The 14724-nt window shown below is 39.1% G+C and overlaps 1 protein-coding gene across 1 annotated transcript in view; it reads left to right on the top strand.

Moving 5' to 3' along the window:
- Positions 1 to 1947: 1947 nt before the first annotated feature.
- The window catches only part of LOC139214719 (netrin-G1-like), a 49892-nt gene continuing 37115 nt past the window's right edge, over positions 1948 to 14724 (top strand). Inside the window, exon 1 of the mRNA XM_070845634.1 lies at positions 1948 to 2208. Within this exon, the coding sequence (XP_070701735.1) occupies positions 1963 to 2208 (246 nt within the window). The 5' untranslated portion in view covers positions 1948 to 1962. The remainder of the gene's footprint in view (positions 2209 to 14724) is intronic.

Genomic DNA, 14724 nt, shown 5'->3' on the forward strand with positions numbered 1-14724 from the left:
CCCGTTCTCCCACCAGAGGTCTGTCAAATGAAGCCTGCCATCCATACCCCCTGACAGGGCTCACTTTGAAGGGGCTACCGTGCCCGAATCGCAGTGCAGATAAATTGTCTGGCTCAGATGAACATCTTTCATTACAGTTGGAATGTATTCAAGCCTGTAGTCATTTTGTAAAAGGGGCATTAGGTTGAGAGAAAGAAAGCAGCAATTGCTTTAGATTTCAATTTGACACAATTTTGGGTCCAAGACAAGATGGCCAATTTAAAATATTGAATTCTAATGCCTCCATATGTCGGCAGGGAGCACAGAAACCAACCTGCATGCGTGAGCCAAAGCATCTCATTAACACGAGTTTCTGTTTCCAAAATCTGATCGGAATCTTTGTCCGTTCATATAATAAACATTTTATTAAAATCCGTTCCTTAATTAATTTGATTTGGCTCGATAATCTCTTGATAAAAACTGTCAAGTCTTTTGATCCAAATTGAAAAGAAGCTCTTTACTCTGAACATAAAAGACTCCACATGCTTCAAACCACAGCTTACCGACATTTTTTTTTTTTTTTTTAGATTGCAGCAGTGACAGTCAGTCACAGGGGGCAGCTGTAGCCTGAAGGCTGGAGAATAAAGCTGCTGACCAGAAAGTTAGTGGTTCAACTTGATGTACCAGCTGGTTGTGTCGGGCATTTTTTAAGTCTGTGTTAGGATAAATGTGACACCACATTGCAAACTTGTAAAGGGCTTTGAAAGAGGATAACTGTACATGCTTGTTAAAATTGTGCCCAAAGCAGCCAAAGGTTAAATTGAAATGTAAGTACATTTTTTGAACAGTCACTCCAGGGAACATAGACTTCTTTTCACTATGGCAAAACCTTGGGCCATCTGAGCACACTGACAGTCAACAGTTACTTAACTCCTATTTACAGTGTCATTACTCTGTTGGAGGCAGCTGTATATAGCTGCTCCATTTTATTTTCCTTGCGATCGCGCACACTTTCTGCCTGAGATTGTGTGGGTCTCCACTGACTGCTGCCAGGCACCATTACCTGACGAGTTAGGCCATCTGACTGATGGCTTGTGATGGCTCTGAGAAATGTACAATCCCTCAAATAGACCATTTCTGTCTCCCAATTTTCCGTTAATATTTCCCAAATGACTCTGAAGGCGTTGGGACAAACAAAACTCCACATTCGGCTATGAAGGCACAAGAGTTGGAGAAAGCGATAACTTAAATGCAGTTCCTTGACATATGGAAATAAGCCTTTTTGTATGAAAATCAAATGGAAATTAGGCTTTGCAGAACAAGCTCCACTTGAAATGTATACAATGATTTTGGCAAGGTTATCATTGAGCTATACATGCAAACAGTGGAACCTTGCATTGTGTTTGTGTGCATGTTACGTACGTGTGTGTTCGGTAGAAGACAGTGAGATGCATTAATTACCCACCTCCTTGTCTTTAAACCACGTTAAAGCTCTGTTGATATTTCAGTGCAGTGTTTGCAATGTTTTTATGCCTTGAATTCATCAAACTTTCTTTTTCTTTTGTTCTTTAGGATGCTGCCTGTGGCAAAATCTACAACAGACAGGAGATCAAGCTAAGACATCTGACAGCCACTGACTTATGAGGAGTGTCACTCCTCCCTGCACATCACATCTGACCGTTAGTTGACCCTTTCATCAACGCTCAACACTTGTGAAGAAGCTCACTTGTTGACACACCTCACCAGCCAGGCAGAAGTGGCAGCAATCGAAGACAAAAAAACTGAATGGGGGCTAATCGTTGCCTGAAGCTGCTCACACAAAAGTAGCAAGATGCTGCCACAATTGCCAAATGCTCCATTGCACTGTTTAAAGCGGCAGTTAATTTAGAAAACTTTCAGCGATATTGTCATTCCTGTGGCGAAGCAGCAGCTGTAAATACAAAAGAAGTAGTTCCGCAGCAACGATACAGAACGTGATCAGCGATGCTTTGGCCCATATTGTTCACTCTGCAAGCCGTGTGCTCCAGCGTGGCACATGCCATGCAACATTACCCAGCGGCCTGGGGACACTATGACGTCTGCAAATCCCAGATCTATACGGACGAGGGCCTGGCGTGGGACTACATGGCCTGTCAGCCGGAAGCCACCGACATGACAAAGTACCTGCGAGTGGCCCTCGACCCCCCAAATATCACGTGTGGCGATCCGCCAGAAACGTACTGCGCTTTGGTGAGTCGTAACCTCGCCTGTCCCCTGATGGAGACAAATGAGGCTGTAGGCAGGATCACACAGCATACTGGGTCAGGGATAGAGAACAGTGCATACAAGGCAACGTGCTGCCGCTGTAGCGAAGATTGATGTACACACACATCCCAGTGTGCATTAGGATACAAGTGCTAACATCCAGCAGCATACTCACACTAGACACACACACACACACAGTCACACAGATGGACTCATAGACGCAATTTATGCACAAATCTCAAAGAAGTAGGTGTGAAAATACATTATGCACATTAGTACACTACGTCAAGTACTACACAAGGACATACGAACATCTAAGTACACGTCCACACAGACATGCACAAGAATACATTAAGACAAACATGCACAGTACATAACTGCAACAGATCATAAGGGATGAATTACAGAAAACCCGCAGAAATTCCTGAGCTCGCCTGTCTGGTCCATTTGAGTTGAATGAAAGGTGGCATTTTTCAGCGCTGATATTTATCTCGTGTATATATCTTCTAAATTCTATGGAGCCACGCAAGTTACAATTTTCTTTTGCATTTTATTTTTTGCTATCTCTTGTAAAAAAAATTATTTGCATTCCCTTAAAAGATTTTGTATATGCATAAATATATGACAGAGAGCGAGAAAGATTGAATTCATAAGCACACACAGACACTTATACATATAACTTCACATTCACAGTCAAATCAGAGTCAGAACTATACACACACACACACACACACACACACACACACACACACACACACACAGACAAAGAGTCAGCATGACAGGGTAATTGTACCAGCTCGGTTGTAATCCACTGCGTGCTCACCACAGTGTTTAGTGCTGTGTTTCATTGGCCCTTATCAACCATTATCAACAGTTCAACCCCAGGTTGAATTTGTTCAGAATCACACTCAAAAGTAAGCAGCAAGAGCCCATAGGCTTTAAAGCGCTTCATTAGGAATCATGTGCATGCCCACCGAGAGCTCCTGCAAGTAAATATTTACCAATTAAAACGAGCATCTTTAAAAGGAGAATTTTTATTCTCGCAGCTCCAGATGGCATTGAGACATTTAATGCCACTGTAGGATGAAAAAGGAGCGAGTCTCCAGTCATGGGTGACGCTCTGTGAAGCTTTATATCAAAACAAACAGTGGAACCTTTATCAGCCGATTAGGTTATCCTGAATAGACATTAACATAAGACAGGGAGTATATGGAGCAAACTAGAGGCAAAGTGTCAAAGTGGTTGGGCCGATACTTCACTTCATGAACTACTGTTGTTAGAGGCGCCTTTTCACAATTTTGTCCATGTTTATCTTTTCATTCATTTTGAGAAATATTTTGTACTGACTGCATTTCAATTGAATAACCAAGTGGTTTTGCTGGGCATTTGTTGAAATTTGAATTATTAGACAATAGTAAGAATACATAAAAAATTGTGTGGTCTTTAATGCTGAATGCTGAATGAAGAGAGGCACCATCAAGAGCAGAGCACAACCAAATAATTTATCTGTTCTTCTTGATGTTGTTATCCTGATTATTCAAGCAGTGGAATAATTTCATGAACAGCTGATGCTACACACACAGGTAGTTGCTGTGGGGCTATACAGCACCTGAGTTTGCTGGATTGTTTGTTTTCATCTAAACAAGGACAGCAAATTTTGAAACTTGGAATATCGGTCTGTGGCTGCGCTCAGTCAGTTGGGGATCAGCCAGTCGCTGCATCACTTTGACCCAAACTGAAATCTCTCAGCAAGTATTGGATTTATTTCCATGACTTTTTGTGAAGACATTCACGGCCTTGAGATGACAAGTCCTATTAACTTCAGTGGTCTCCTGGCTTTTCCTCAAAAGCTACTTACAAGTCAGAATTTTCACTTATTGTTTCATGTAAAATGAATGACGCAATACAACACTTAATCTTAAATGATGAAACACAAATGCATCATTTAGTTTAATCCTGTAATTCTGATAAGTAGGGTTTATCACCATATTAAAAAAACAGATGTCGCCGTAGTCACTGCAGGTCAATATAGCAATTATAATCCCAGTCATGTGTATATGTGTGTGTATTCAAGCTTTACCTCCACTTGACTAAAAGGTTTTGTTAAGTGACTTCTCAGATGTCCTTCCATCTGACTGCCAGGACGTTTGTAACCTCTGACATGAATTTCAGGTCATCATAGTCCAGATGATCAAGAAGACAGGCTCCTCCTGCACTCGTCTAAATGGCTGTTGTGTGTTTGATCTGTTTACATTCTGTGTTCACACACAGGCAGACTGACACCGGTGACCTTATCCACCGGTGCTTCCTGAGAGTTTGTTGGAGATGAGAGGAGCATGCAAATGAGCTCTTTTAACCAATCACACAAGTCGCCCGCAGTTGTGAGCCCAGTCTAATCACTTTCCCCAGGAGTTGGTTTGCGTCATAGCGGTTGGTCAAAGAATCCTGGATGGCTCATCCCCCACCCCCCCCTTCCCACTGCCTTCTGCTTATGATCCCCATCTCTATTGCTCAAGGATGTTTTTTTTCCAAACTAAGCTCTACCGAATATAGTTATGACACAGTCTGTGGTCATGAAAAAGGCATTAATCATTAAAGAGTGGGTGTTTTACAACTTGAGCTTAGAGGATGTTTACTTTTTGGGGGAAATGGTAAAGTTTTGGTTTTGGTTTTTATTCCACGGCAGCTTTCTCTTGCATGTTTCGGATAAGTAAAAAAGAGAGTCCGGGATAAACAGTGTCTAGGACAGGTGTTCTGCATCAGGGAGTTAGCCCTGTTTTTATTTTTAGCTGCAGACCTTCAGGGGTTCTTCAAAATGTGTTGGTATTAAGCCTTTTCTCCTGTGGTGCACTGTGGCACTGTCACTCACATCTCCCAACACTGGTTTACTGTTTTTTTTTTTTAAAAGATAAACAGTAACAGGAGGCGCGAAAAGCTACAACACAGAAACCCATGCACAGTAATTTGGATTACACTGTATTCTGTCATTTTCTAAAGTTGCGTAATATTTCTTTGTCATGCATTCTGTAGTGACAAATGGAAAAAAAAGACATTTTCATAGCAGTTTCATATATCAATATAAGTTATTCAATTAGATCAATTTGAATGGTTATAGATGGGAAAATGATTACCCTATTGCAACGCATGGGCCTTAATGAGCAATAACTGTTGATGCAGAAGAAAAGAGTGATGAAAGACATCTGCCTCTAAAACCTTTCGTAGTCTTTTCTGATATGGTTAATAGATGTGGGAGTTCTTAATTACAGCACATCTCTACCTCTCTCAAGTCCAAATCAGGTTGGCTTTGGTGGATTTAATGGCAATTCACAAAACAGGAAGCTACTACTTCCTTGAGAGAGATTTGATTTTCATGCAATTCAGAGTTAAACCAAATCAATTGTAGTTGCCAAGTAATGGGGCATGGACATGTTTATTCGCAAAAGATAAAAAAAAAAGCATTTGGCAGATGGCTGCCACATCTTAAAATGTTCACAATCAGAATCTGCTGGGTAAATAAATTCTGTTTTGTTAACACAGACCACCCTGTCAAGCATTTCTAGCTGTGACTGTAGTGTTTGGATTAGTACCCTGCTGATTACAAAACTTTTCACCCAGTGGTTTGAAACATGGCAGGGAAAATCTTTGAGGAAGACTTTGAGAGACACTCTGCTCTCCACATCTACAGTCATCTGGCAGTTGATCTAAATGAATGAATGTGAGCTTTGAGCTAGTTGTCATAGGCGCTCATGCTCCACAGTGTCTGCAGCCATGTTGATTCATACACATCATGTTGGCAATGTATAAACATTTGTGAAACTGATTCAGTAATGGTGCTTATTCTAGCTACTCTGAGTCTAACTGGGTAGATTCTTGTAATTCCTCTGAACTTTATTCAGTTCTCTCAGAATGGATGAAAGGAGTTGTGGCTGCCAGTTCACCACACGGCCCCCTTGGAGGCTTAGGAAGGAAAGACGAGACGAGAGCTCCCAGTAAGCTGCTCGGAGACTGCCACATTATTGACAGTCAATGCAGCAGACTTATCTTTGCTGGCAATGACGGGAGTCATTGTGAACTTTCAATCTGTGTCTTACATGCCCACAAGAACTGACGTAATAGACTTTAGAAAGAGAAATAGATTATACACTTGAGAAAGGGAAGTAACCTTTGCTACATTGTGGGCTGTGAGGTCATTGACAGAAATAATCAATCTGCAGAATGACTTATGACTCAACCGTGTCTCCTACAAATATTACATATTACTGACTTACTCCTGGTTACATTGAAACAAAACTACAGCTATCGTTGCCTGAATTAAGTCGTGAAAAATGAAAATGGAAATTCTTTTCATTTAGTGTGTTCGGTCATCCGTGCCTCGTTCAGTAACTTTAAAGCATTTTTTGGGGGGGGAATATCAACGATGGAAAAGAAATGACAACTTGCAACGTGAAAGTGGCCAATTCTAGTGCACAAACCCACAAAGAATTATATCACCACACTTTAATGTTTCCCTTAGCTCTGGGGAGCCTTTTATCATATTTCAGCTCATCGTCTTGGTTTACTGGCCCAGAGCTTCGCTGTTTTGTTTCATTCCCACCACTCTTCTTACCCCCATTTTCAGTTTCAGCTATTTTTAGAGAAAAGGCTCTGGTAAAGTCACTGTACACTACCTGTCCAGCAACAATCGACAAACAACAAAAAGTTAGTAGCTAGCTAATGAAAATAGTGGGGTACTCTAGACAAATATTTCCCCTTAGGAGTTGGTGGACGTAAAAAAAAAGTGAATATTGGATTTCATTCATTGGACAGCCAGTAGCACAACTCCAAATATATATCTGTCTACTCCATATATATTTTGTAAAGGCAAGTGTTTGCTATATGTCATATCAATTTTTTGAGCTAATATCTGTCAATGTTGTGCTCAGCTTTTTCGCTCCTCCAAAGTGACCAAGTAAGGGAAAATGTACATGCAATACAGAAATTATTACAGAATGAATTCCTTAAGGATAAGGTCTGCATCACCTTGTCGGGGTTCATTTTGCAATAATGACTGGCTCACTGTACAGTATCCTGCTTATTACTCGGCCTTGCACTAAATACATCAATACTTTGACATAAAATATTGATTTAAATATAACTTTATTGGTTTCAAAATAATTGCATTACTTCTGCTTATCAGAACTGCGTCCATAGCAAAGGTCTGCTATAAATAGCAATGCTCTGCTATACAGAATTGAGAATTCAACAAATCCGTGCAATAAAAATAAATGAATGCAGGTTTAGCAAAGTGCTACAAGTTGCATAAGCATGAAAGCATACAGACATGCTTCGTCTTTTCAGGCAAAAAGTTAACAGTTGTTCAATATATGACGTTCCTTGTTATATTGATAAATCCTTCTGGGTGACATTGAAAATCCTGCAAAATGTATTTGCAGTTGAATTAGAAAGTAACTTTTAAGAGACAAAGTTGAGTGAGCATTCATCAAGTCTTTATTCAACTGCCTAACTCCCCCTGTTCACTATTTCTTATATCGTAGACACTCACTGTTGTGAGCTGTAATTTGAGATTTCTGACGTGCATGAATCACCGTCATTTTGTGTCACTGACAGGATTGTTAGCTTAAAGCAGTGTACATGTCATCAACACTACCTTCCCCCTCCTATTGTGGATTTTTTAAAGGCACCGTCTTGTGCATATGTTTCACAGTCAAATTAAGTATGTAGTATATATATATTATAGAGCACCACATAGTAAATAGGAAGTGATTTCAGACAAGAGCCTGTGGCAAACCAGTTTTTGCTTCTTTATCATGTGTGACTATCTCTACTTGCTAAAATAACTCAACAGTTCAGAGGTCTTATCACAAACTGCCATTGCCCCTCTTTGATCCTTGTACCCTTCTTTCTGTGGAGTGGGGTGGTTCACTCATCCATATATTTGTTTGGGGACAGGGAACAGTTGGAGCGTTTAGCTTCCTGTCAACCCTGTGCCCTTGACTCTGTTCTGAACTGGCCCTGCCCAGCACATCATCACCGCACCACTGCGTACCAAGACACCGAGATGACATGCAACATGTCCCCTGACTCGAGAAGAGGGGGGGAGTCATCACTTATACTTTCACTCGCCTGCCACCTCTTTTGTCTCCTGGCTTTTTAATTTCCCTGTCCCTTGTTTTCTGTCAGCTGATGATGCATAATATCCATGCCATGTTTGAACATGTGGAGGTTGGATGCTCCATATGAGGTGAGCACTTGACAGATAGAGATATGTCGGCATTATTCCCTGGGATCTGTGACAGGTTAATTCTTAGAGGGTTGTAAATACAAAGACAGATGAATTATGCATGGAGATATAAAAGAAAGTGATGGGCTTTGTGCTTTGACTAGACAGAGTCTTTTTGGGTAGCTTAACATTTGAATGCATGTTTGCTGTCTTAAATGGGGCTTCTATAACCATATGCATAAGTGTTTCATCCTTTTTTAATTTTTTTTCCCTCAAAGCAGACATAATACTTGAAAAGCCAGTTTGCAATATCTTCTGTAGGCGTATGCAGGACTATTGCTTTCACAGCACAAATGATAAGAATAGCAGATTTCCTTTTGTTGCTGTAAAGTCAAGTTACACGAACATCAGCCTATTGTCTAATATCCATATACTTTTTATAAGCAATTACAGCTCTAATATTGTATTGCACACTCTGCTACTTTCACTGACATGTAATGGAACCAAGTTGCTTGGCATGACAGACTGTCAGAGCTTTATGTACTTTGATACTTTGCCTCTTCTGTTTGATATGATGAAGTTAAAATGTCAGCTTGAGGCACATTTAATTCAAGCAATGCTGAAGGCAGATTCCTACAGAAATATCAGTGCACATTTTATGATTATGACATGTTCAAGCAATGCTAAAACCCACATCGTTTTATTTTAAATGCTGTGGGTATGCTATTACACAGTGCACAGGACATCCAGAATACTCAGGGGGTTTTAGAGTAGTTGCACCCAACCTCAGCCTCACCTACTGTCAGAAGTAATCATTATATTTTTATGAACTACAATATTGGGCTTTTGAGCTGGAAGGAAAATTAGCAAAACCACTACATCCCACAGAAAATGTTTTTTTTCTTTTTAAACATATGAGTAAAGTTATTGTTTAAACTGTATTGAAACTGCGTTTGGAGCTACATTGATAACAAGAAGGGTGTTGCATCCCGATGTACCTGATTCTGCTCAGCAGGTGATTTGTTCAATCGATCACATTGTACGTTTGTTATGTTGTGGTTAATTGGAGCATCATGTTGGAGTGTCGGAGGGGGGAAAAAAACCTGCATGTTTACAAGTTGGGCAAAGTAGAGACAAACAGCCCAATCCGTTACAATTAAGTGGTGATGCGTGAGAAGAACATCACAACTGCACTGTAGGTAAGAAACCTGACAAAACTGCTAATCACCTGTTGGAGTAACAGCCTTATCATTAAAATGTGCTTAAAGTACCAAAAGTAAAAGTCTTCATTATGCAGAATGAACCATTTTAGAATATAAACCATATTGGATTACTGGATTGTAATAGTTGATGCATGAATGCAGACATCACTTTTATGTTGCAGCTTGTAAAGGTGGCTCTCATTTATATACTGCTGTGTGTAATGTGAATTTCCTTCCCAGAGATCCATAAAATCTCATCTTAGATTATCCTATATATATATATATATATATATATATATATATATATTATTGTAATTAATTTGTTGATTATATTTTGTATTATTAGTATGAATCTACAATAACTAAAGTAATCAGACAAATGTAGTGAGATAAAAATAGTAAATGCAATATTTACCACTGAATTTAGTGAAAAAGATTTCAATAAACATATAGATTTAATCTTACAATCCAGAAAATTGGATGCAATTTGAAAAAGCAACAACCACAGCATGCAATTTCTATACTTTCAGTTACAGTTTCTGTAAATTGTAGACAAGAATAAAATAGTGCAAGGCGCAGGAATAAATGTTGAACACAGGTGGTTATGTACAGTACATGTCTTTATACAGTATAAAAAGTGTGCTTGCATTTATATTTGACAACATGTACTATTATGTACTATTATCAAAAACAGTGTATTTTGTAGGTGCAGTGGGCGTTTTAGGGTGTTACAGGGCTATTGTTTGGGGAATGTTTCTGACACTATGTGACTGATAATTTGAAACTGAGCAAACTGAGACTGAGTTGACTGCACCCCTACATCCCTCTTTTCAAATTCTACATCAACAAACTTAACATAAGATATTAAATCTTTTTTGTTCCCTTTAGGTTTGAATTTTGAAGCAGAGTGACAAAGACAGATCTCATTAGCATTTAATGCTTGAGGACCAAAATTGCAGGAGATAAGATGGTATTTTGGAATAATTCAAAGGAAATCCTCTTAGCTCACAATATGACTCAGCTTCCTTTCTTCCCGTACTCCAGCCACATTTAACTAATTTGCTGTAGACTCTTGTGCCAAAGCATTTTTGCCGCTTGCTTGGCAAAGGCATACGGCAGCATGAGCATGAATGTTTCATCAATGAATCACTGTGTTTGTCTTACACCTCAGTACACAGGACACAAAATTAGCTATTTCACTATATGTGGTGTCTCACAATACCAAGGTGGTTCTTAGAGAGCAACAGGAATTCAGAGTTTTGAATGAAGTGCTTCTCTAGTGATGACGTTGCTGTGGTGACCCGTGGACCTCAGCTAGTTTGAGATTCAATTCCTCCTCAGAGAGCTTCTTGTTGCACCCATGTTGCCGTGTCCGCCTCAGCTCCTCTTTTAATAAAGAATTGAGAGGGTAATGGTAACTGGACTATCCGCATCGTAATTTTAGAAATAAAAGGAATTCCTTTACCATTAAATTGAATCCTTTTCGCTTGCCCAGCCTTCAAGTGCTTTTACAACCATTCAGCGCCCTTTTATGCTTGACAAGCTGAATGGGATTCTTGTAAAAGATACAGTAATTGAATTACTCAAAAGCTATTTGGCAGGCTGGCTCTCTGTTACTGCCCAAAAAATTCAACTTGGCTCACCCAGCTGCCAAAGGATTTTTTTTTTTTTTCTTAGCAGGGGAGTGCGTGTGCATGTGAAGGACTTCCCTTCCCTTAAGACACTGTGTATAATTTTGGCCAGACTGAGGAGTGTGAAGCAATCAAGCCGTGCTTTCATGGGAGAGGAACATTTTGAAAGCTTTAACCTCAAAAGTCTGTGTTGGGGGGGAATGCAGCTTTGTCACAACTATAGCTTTTGCAAAAAGGGCTCATTTACCTTTTCACATCAGAGGACAGATAATGTTGCAACCTTGTGTCCCAGAAATGACATCTATAAGCAATGAATTTGCTTTTGTAACGTAACCAGATAATCACCACCTGGATTATGTTCACAGCCAACATTTTTTTGAGTGGATGACACACGCAGTGGGCTCATAAGGAATAGGTTGGGGTGCACAGTGGGTGTAAGAAGTGCAGGACTGTCACACCACAGTCTAGAGATCGCATCCACACTCTGGCCTGTGGTTGAGTTTAGGAAACATAAGCCCTCTGGTTAAGGTTAGGAAAAGATCAACCTTTCTGTTATTTTGGCAGAAAACAAATGAAAATATGTCCAGTCTCCTGTCTGTGGTTGAGCTGGGGCAACAAAAGCACTGTAGTTAAGATAAGAGGTCATCATTACACTTATTTTGGCAGGAAAACAAATATCCAAAAGATAAATGAAATACATTGCCTGTGAAAATAGTACAGACACATTCAGTAACAACATTTAACAACATTAATTAACCCTAACCCTATTTCCTCGTTATGCTGATACAAAACATACTTAAGTTGGCATCACGCTTCCTTCCAAACTTATTTGCTGCATATAGAAGTATATAGTATATGTACTATATAAAGTTAAGGTACTTTTTCAAATCATAAAATATAAAAATATAAAGAGATGTTTAGAGAGTTTACAGAATATGAGAAAAAATACGATAAACAATAAAATGTACGGTATATCTGTTTTCAAAAATGAAAAGAGCTAGAATAAGCAATAAGCGGTGCCTATACATTCAATAGTCCATTAACCTGATATTGCACATAATCCAATGATGCACAGTAAGCTCATATTGTAGGGGTGAACAGACAATAGACAGAATGAGTCAGATATTGAACCACTGGAGCCTCCCAACTGTCAAGCAGCCGTTCTTATGAAATGTGTCTCATTTGTTTAACCACTACGAGAGAACAAATATAGAATTAACAATTAGTGATTTTAGGGGAGTTATTTCACTTTGTTCAGTGCTTCTGTGTGGTGTCTCTGCCTATAGGGAGCTAAAGTGGAAGATCCTGGTTCTGTTGCCAAATCAAGAAAATGTCATTCAAAATCTTGAAAGACGTTTCTAAATACCCTCAATAGTATATTGTGTGATTCACTTTATAATTCTAGGTAAAGGTCCAACATTGTTTGAATATTTTTCTGCATTGAATACTTATACAGTGTTAGTACTTTTATTCAAGTATAAGATCGCAATACATTTTCCTCCACTGCCAGCTCAGCTCTATATTTAAGCACAATGAGATTGATATTGATCATAATCTTCTCATCTCTTGGAAAGAAAGCAAATGAACATATTTCCCAAAATGAGCTGCACATTAAAGTTGTTAATATGTACAGCACATTCCCTTCTGCACTGTTACCTCTAAAATCCCCTAGATGTCAAAACACTGGCTGTGTTTTTTTTGAAAAGGTCAAGCATAACAGGGCAGAATTTTATGTTTTAGTATTCATTTCTATTTTTTATTTTGAGAAATCATGAACAGCGTTGAAGGGGAAAGACTTGAAAGAGAGAAATAATGGTAAGATGACAGGCAACTGTTGCAACCCACCTCCCCTTAGGAAACCCAGCCATCATGTTGTCAGACCATATCGATCTTTGAGAAAGAGCGAAAGAGACTGCGCTGTAGAGAGAGTGAGGGAGAGAGAGAGAGAGAGAGAGAGAGAGGTAGGGATGAAAGTACGGAGGGGAAGAATGTTCGTTTCCAAAAGTGGCTGGTGTGATTTTATCACGCTCACTGAAAGGGTGACATTTCAGTAATGCTTTATTCCTCACTTTGGCATTTCAAATTAATAAAAGCCTCTAATAACTATGCAGATTGGAAAGATGGAGGATGAGTTGACACACAATGAGTTAACACACTGAACAATGCAGCAATTTCACTCTCGCTGCCTCTCGTTCTTTCTTTCACTCTTCTCAATTTCATCCCAGTTTCTATCAATTTTTCCGCGATGACCCCTGCATCTCATTGTAAAAAGACCAAGAACTCGGTCCGTGTCCTCTGATTTTCTGCTCAATAAGAGAGCACTTAGAATCCCTCAGTGGTAGATTTACATGTTTTTAAAGCTGCTTATATGAAACTAGCAAGGGTCAAAATCAATAATGCAATGATTTAAAATAGTTTATTAGTGTATTGTTAGGGTAGAGGCATCCTGGGGTAACAAATGGATTACACTTTCATTTTCATTTAAAAAAAAAAAAAATTGCTTCAAAGTATATGGCCCAGTGGGAGTGCAACAGAGTAGATCAATTCGAAATGTGGGTTTATGTATACAATTCACAACAGAATTGTCGTGTCTGTGCATCACGAAATAAAGCTAGAGCTGAGCAGCGATTATCTTAGCATAAACACTGAAAGCAGAGGGGAAACAACTAGCCTGGCTCTGTCAACATTAAAAAATATGCCTACCATTGGCTCTAAATCTCTCATTTGTTTAATCCATTCACAAACAATAATATAAACAGTGGTTCTTTTCAAATAGTGTAATTAAATGGACAAGATACAATGTGTTAATTAGTAATTTTATTTTTTTGCTAACTTTGCGGTGAGTCAGTCGGGTTTTCCTCTCTGTCAAATCTTTTAACCAAGCTAAGCTAATTGCCTCCTGACTCTAACTCCATATGCTCAGACATGAGATTGATATTGATCTTCTCATCTAGTTCTCCGAATGAAAATTAGCAAATTAGCAAATTAGCATGTTAAATAAAGTGTTGAACTTCTACTATTAATGTTTAGGAAACATATTATTGTCCAAGCCGGAGAGACCAGTGACATATATGGGGAACTAAACTGCCATACTCAAAGTATATGTGCTGTATAAGTATAATCCACCCATCCATTGTCTGTACTACTTATTCTTCAGGGTCACGGTGGAGCTGGAGCCATTTCCAACTGTAGAAGTACAATGCTGTTTGAAATATGTAATTAAAATACTTGACAATACTCAGAGCACTCTATATGGTTTACAACATATGAATCTTGTCATATGTTTGAGGCCATATTCATAAATATAGATGTTTTTAGCACAGCTAAATCCATAGAGACACAAACCTACAACCTTGGCATTCTTAATGCCATGCTTTATCTCTACAGGATCAAAAGAGATGCCTGTAAATTCATCTGATGTGTTTATTTTACACACAAATAACTGCTC

This window comes from Pempheris klunzingeri, chromosome 15 (assembly GCF_042242105.1).
Source record: "Pempheris klunzingeri isolate RE-2024b chromosome 15, fPemKlu1.hap1, whole genome shotgun sequence".
Taxonomy (NCBI): Eukaryota; Metazoa; Chordata; class Actinopteri; order Acropomatiformes; family Pempheridae; genus Pempheris; species Pempheris klunzingeri.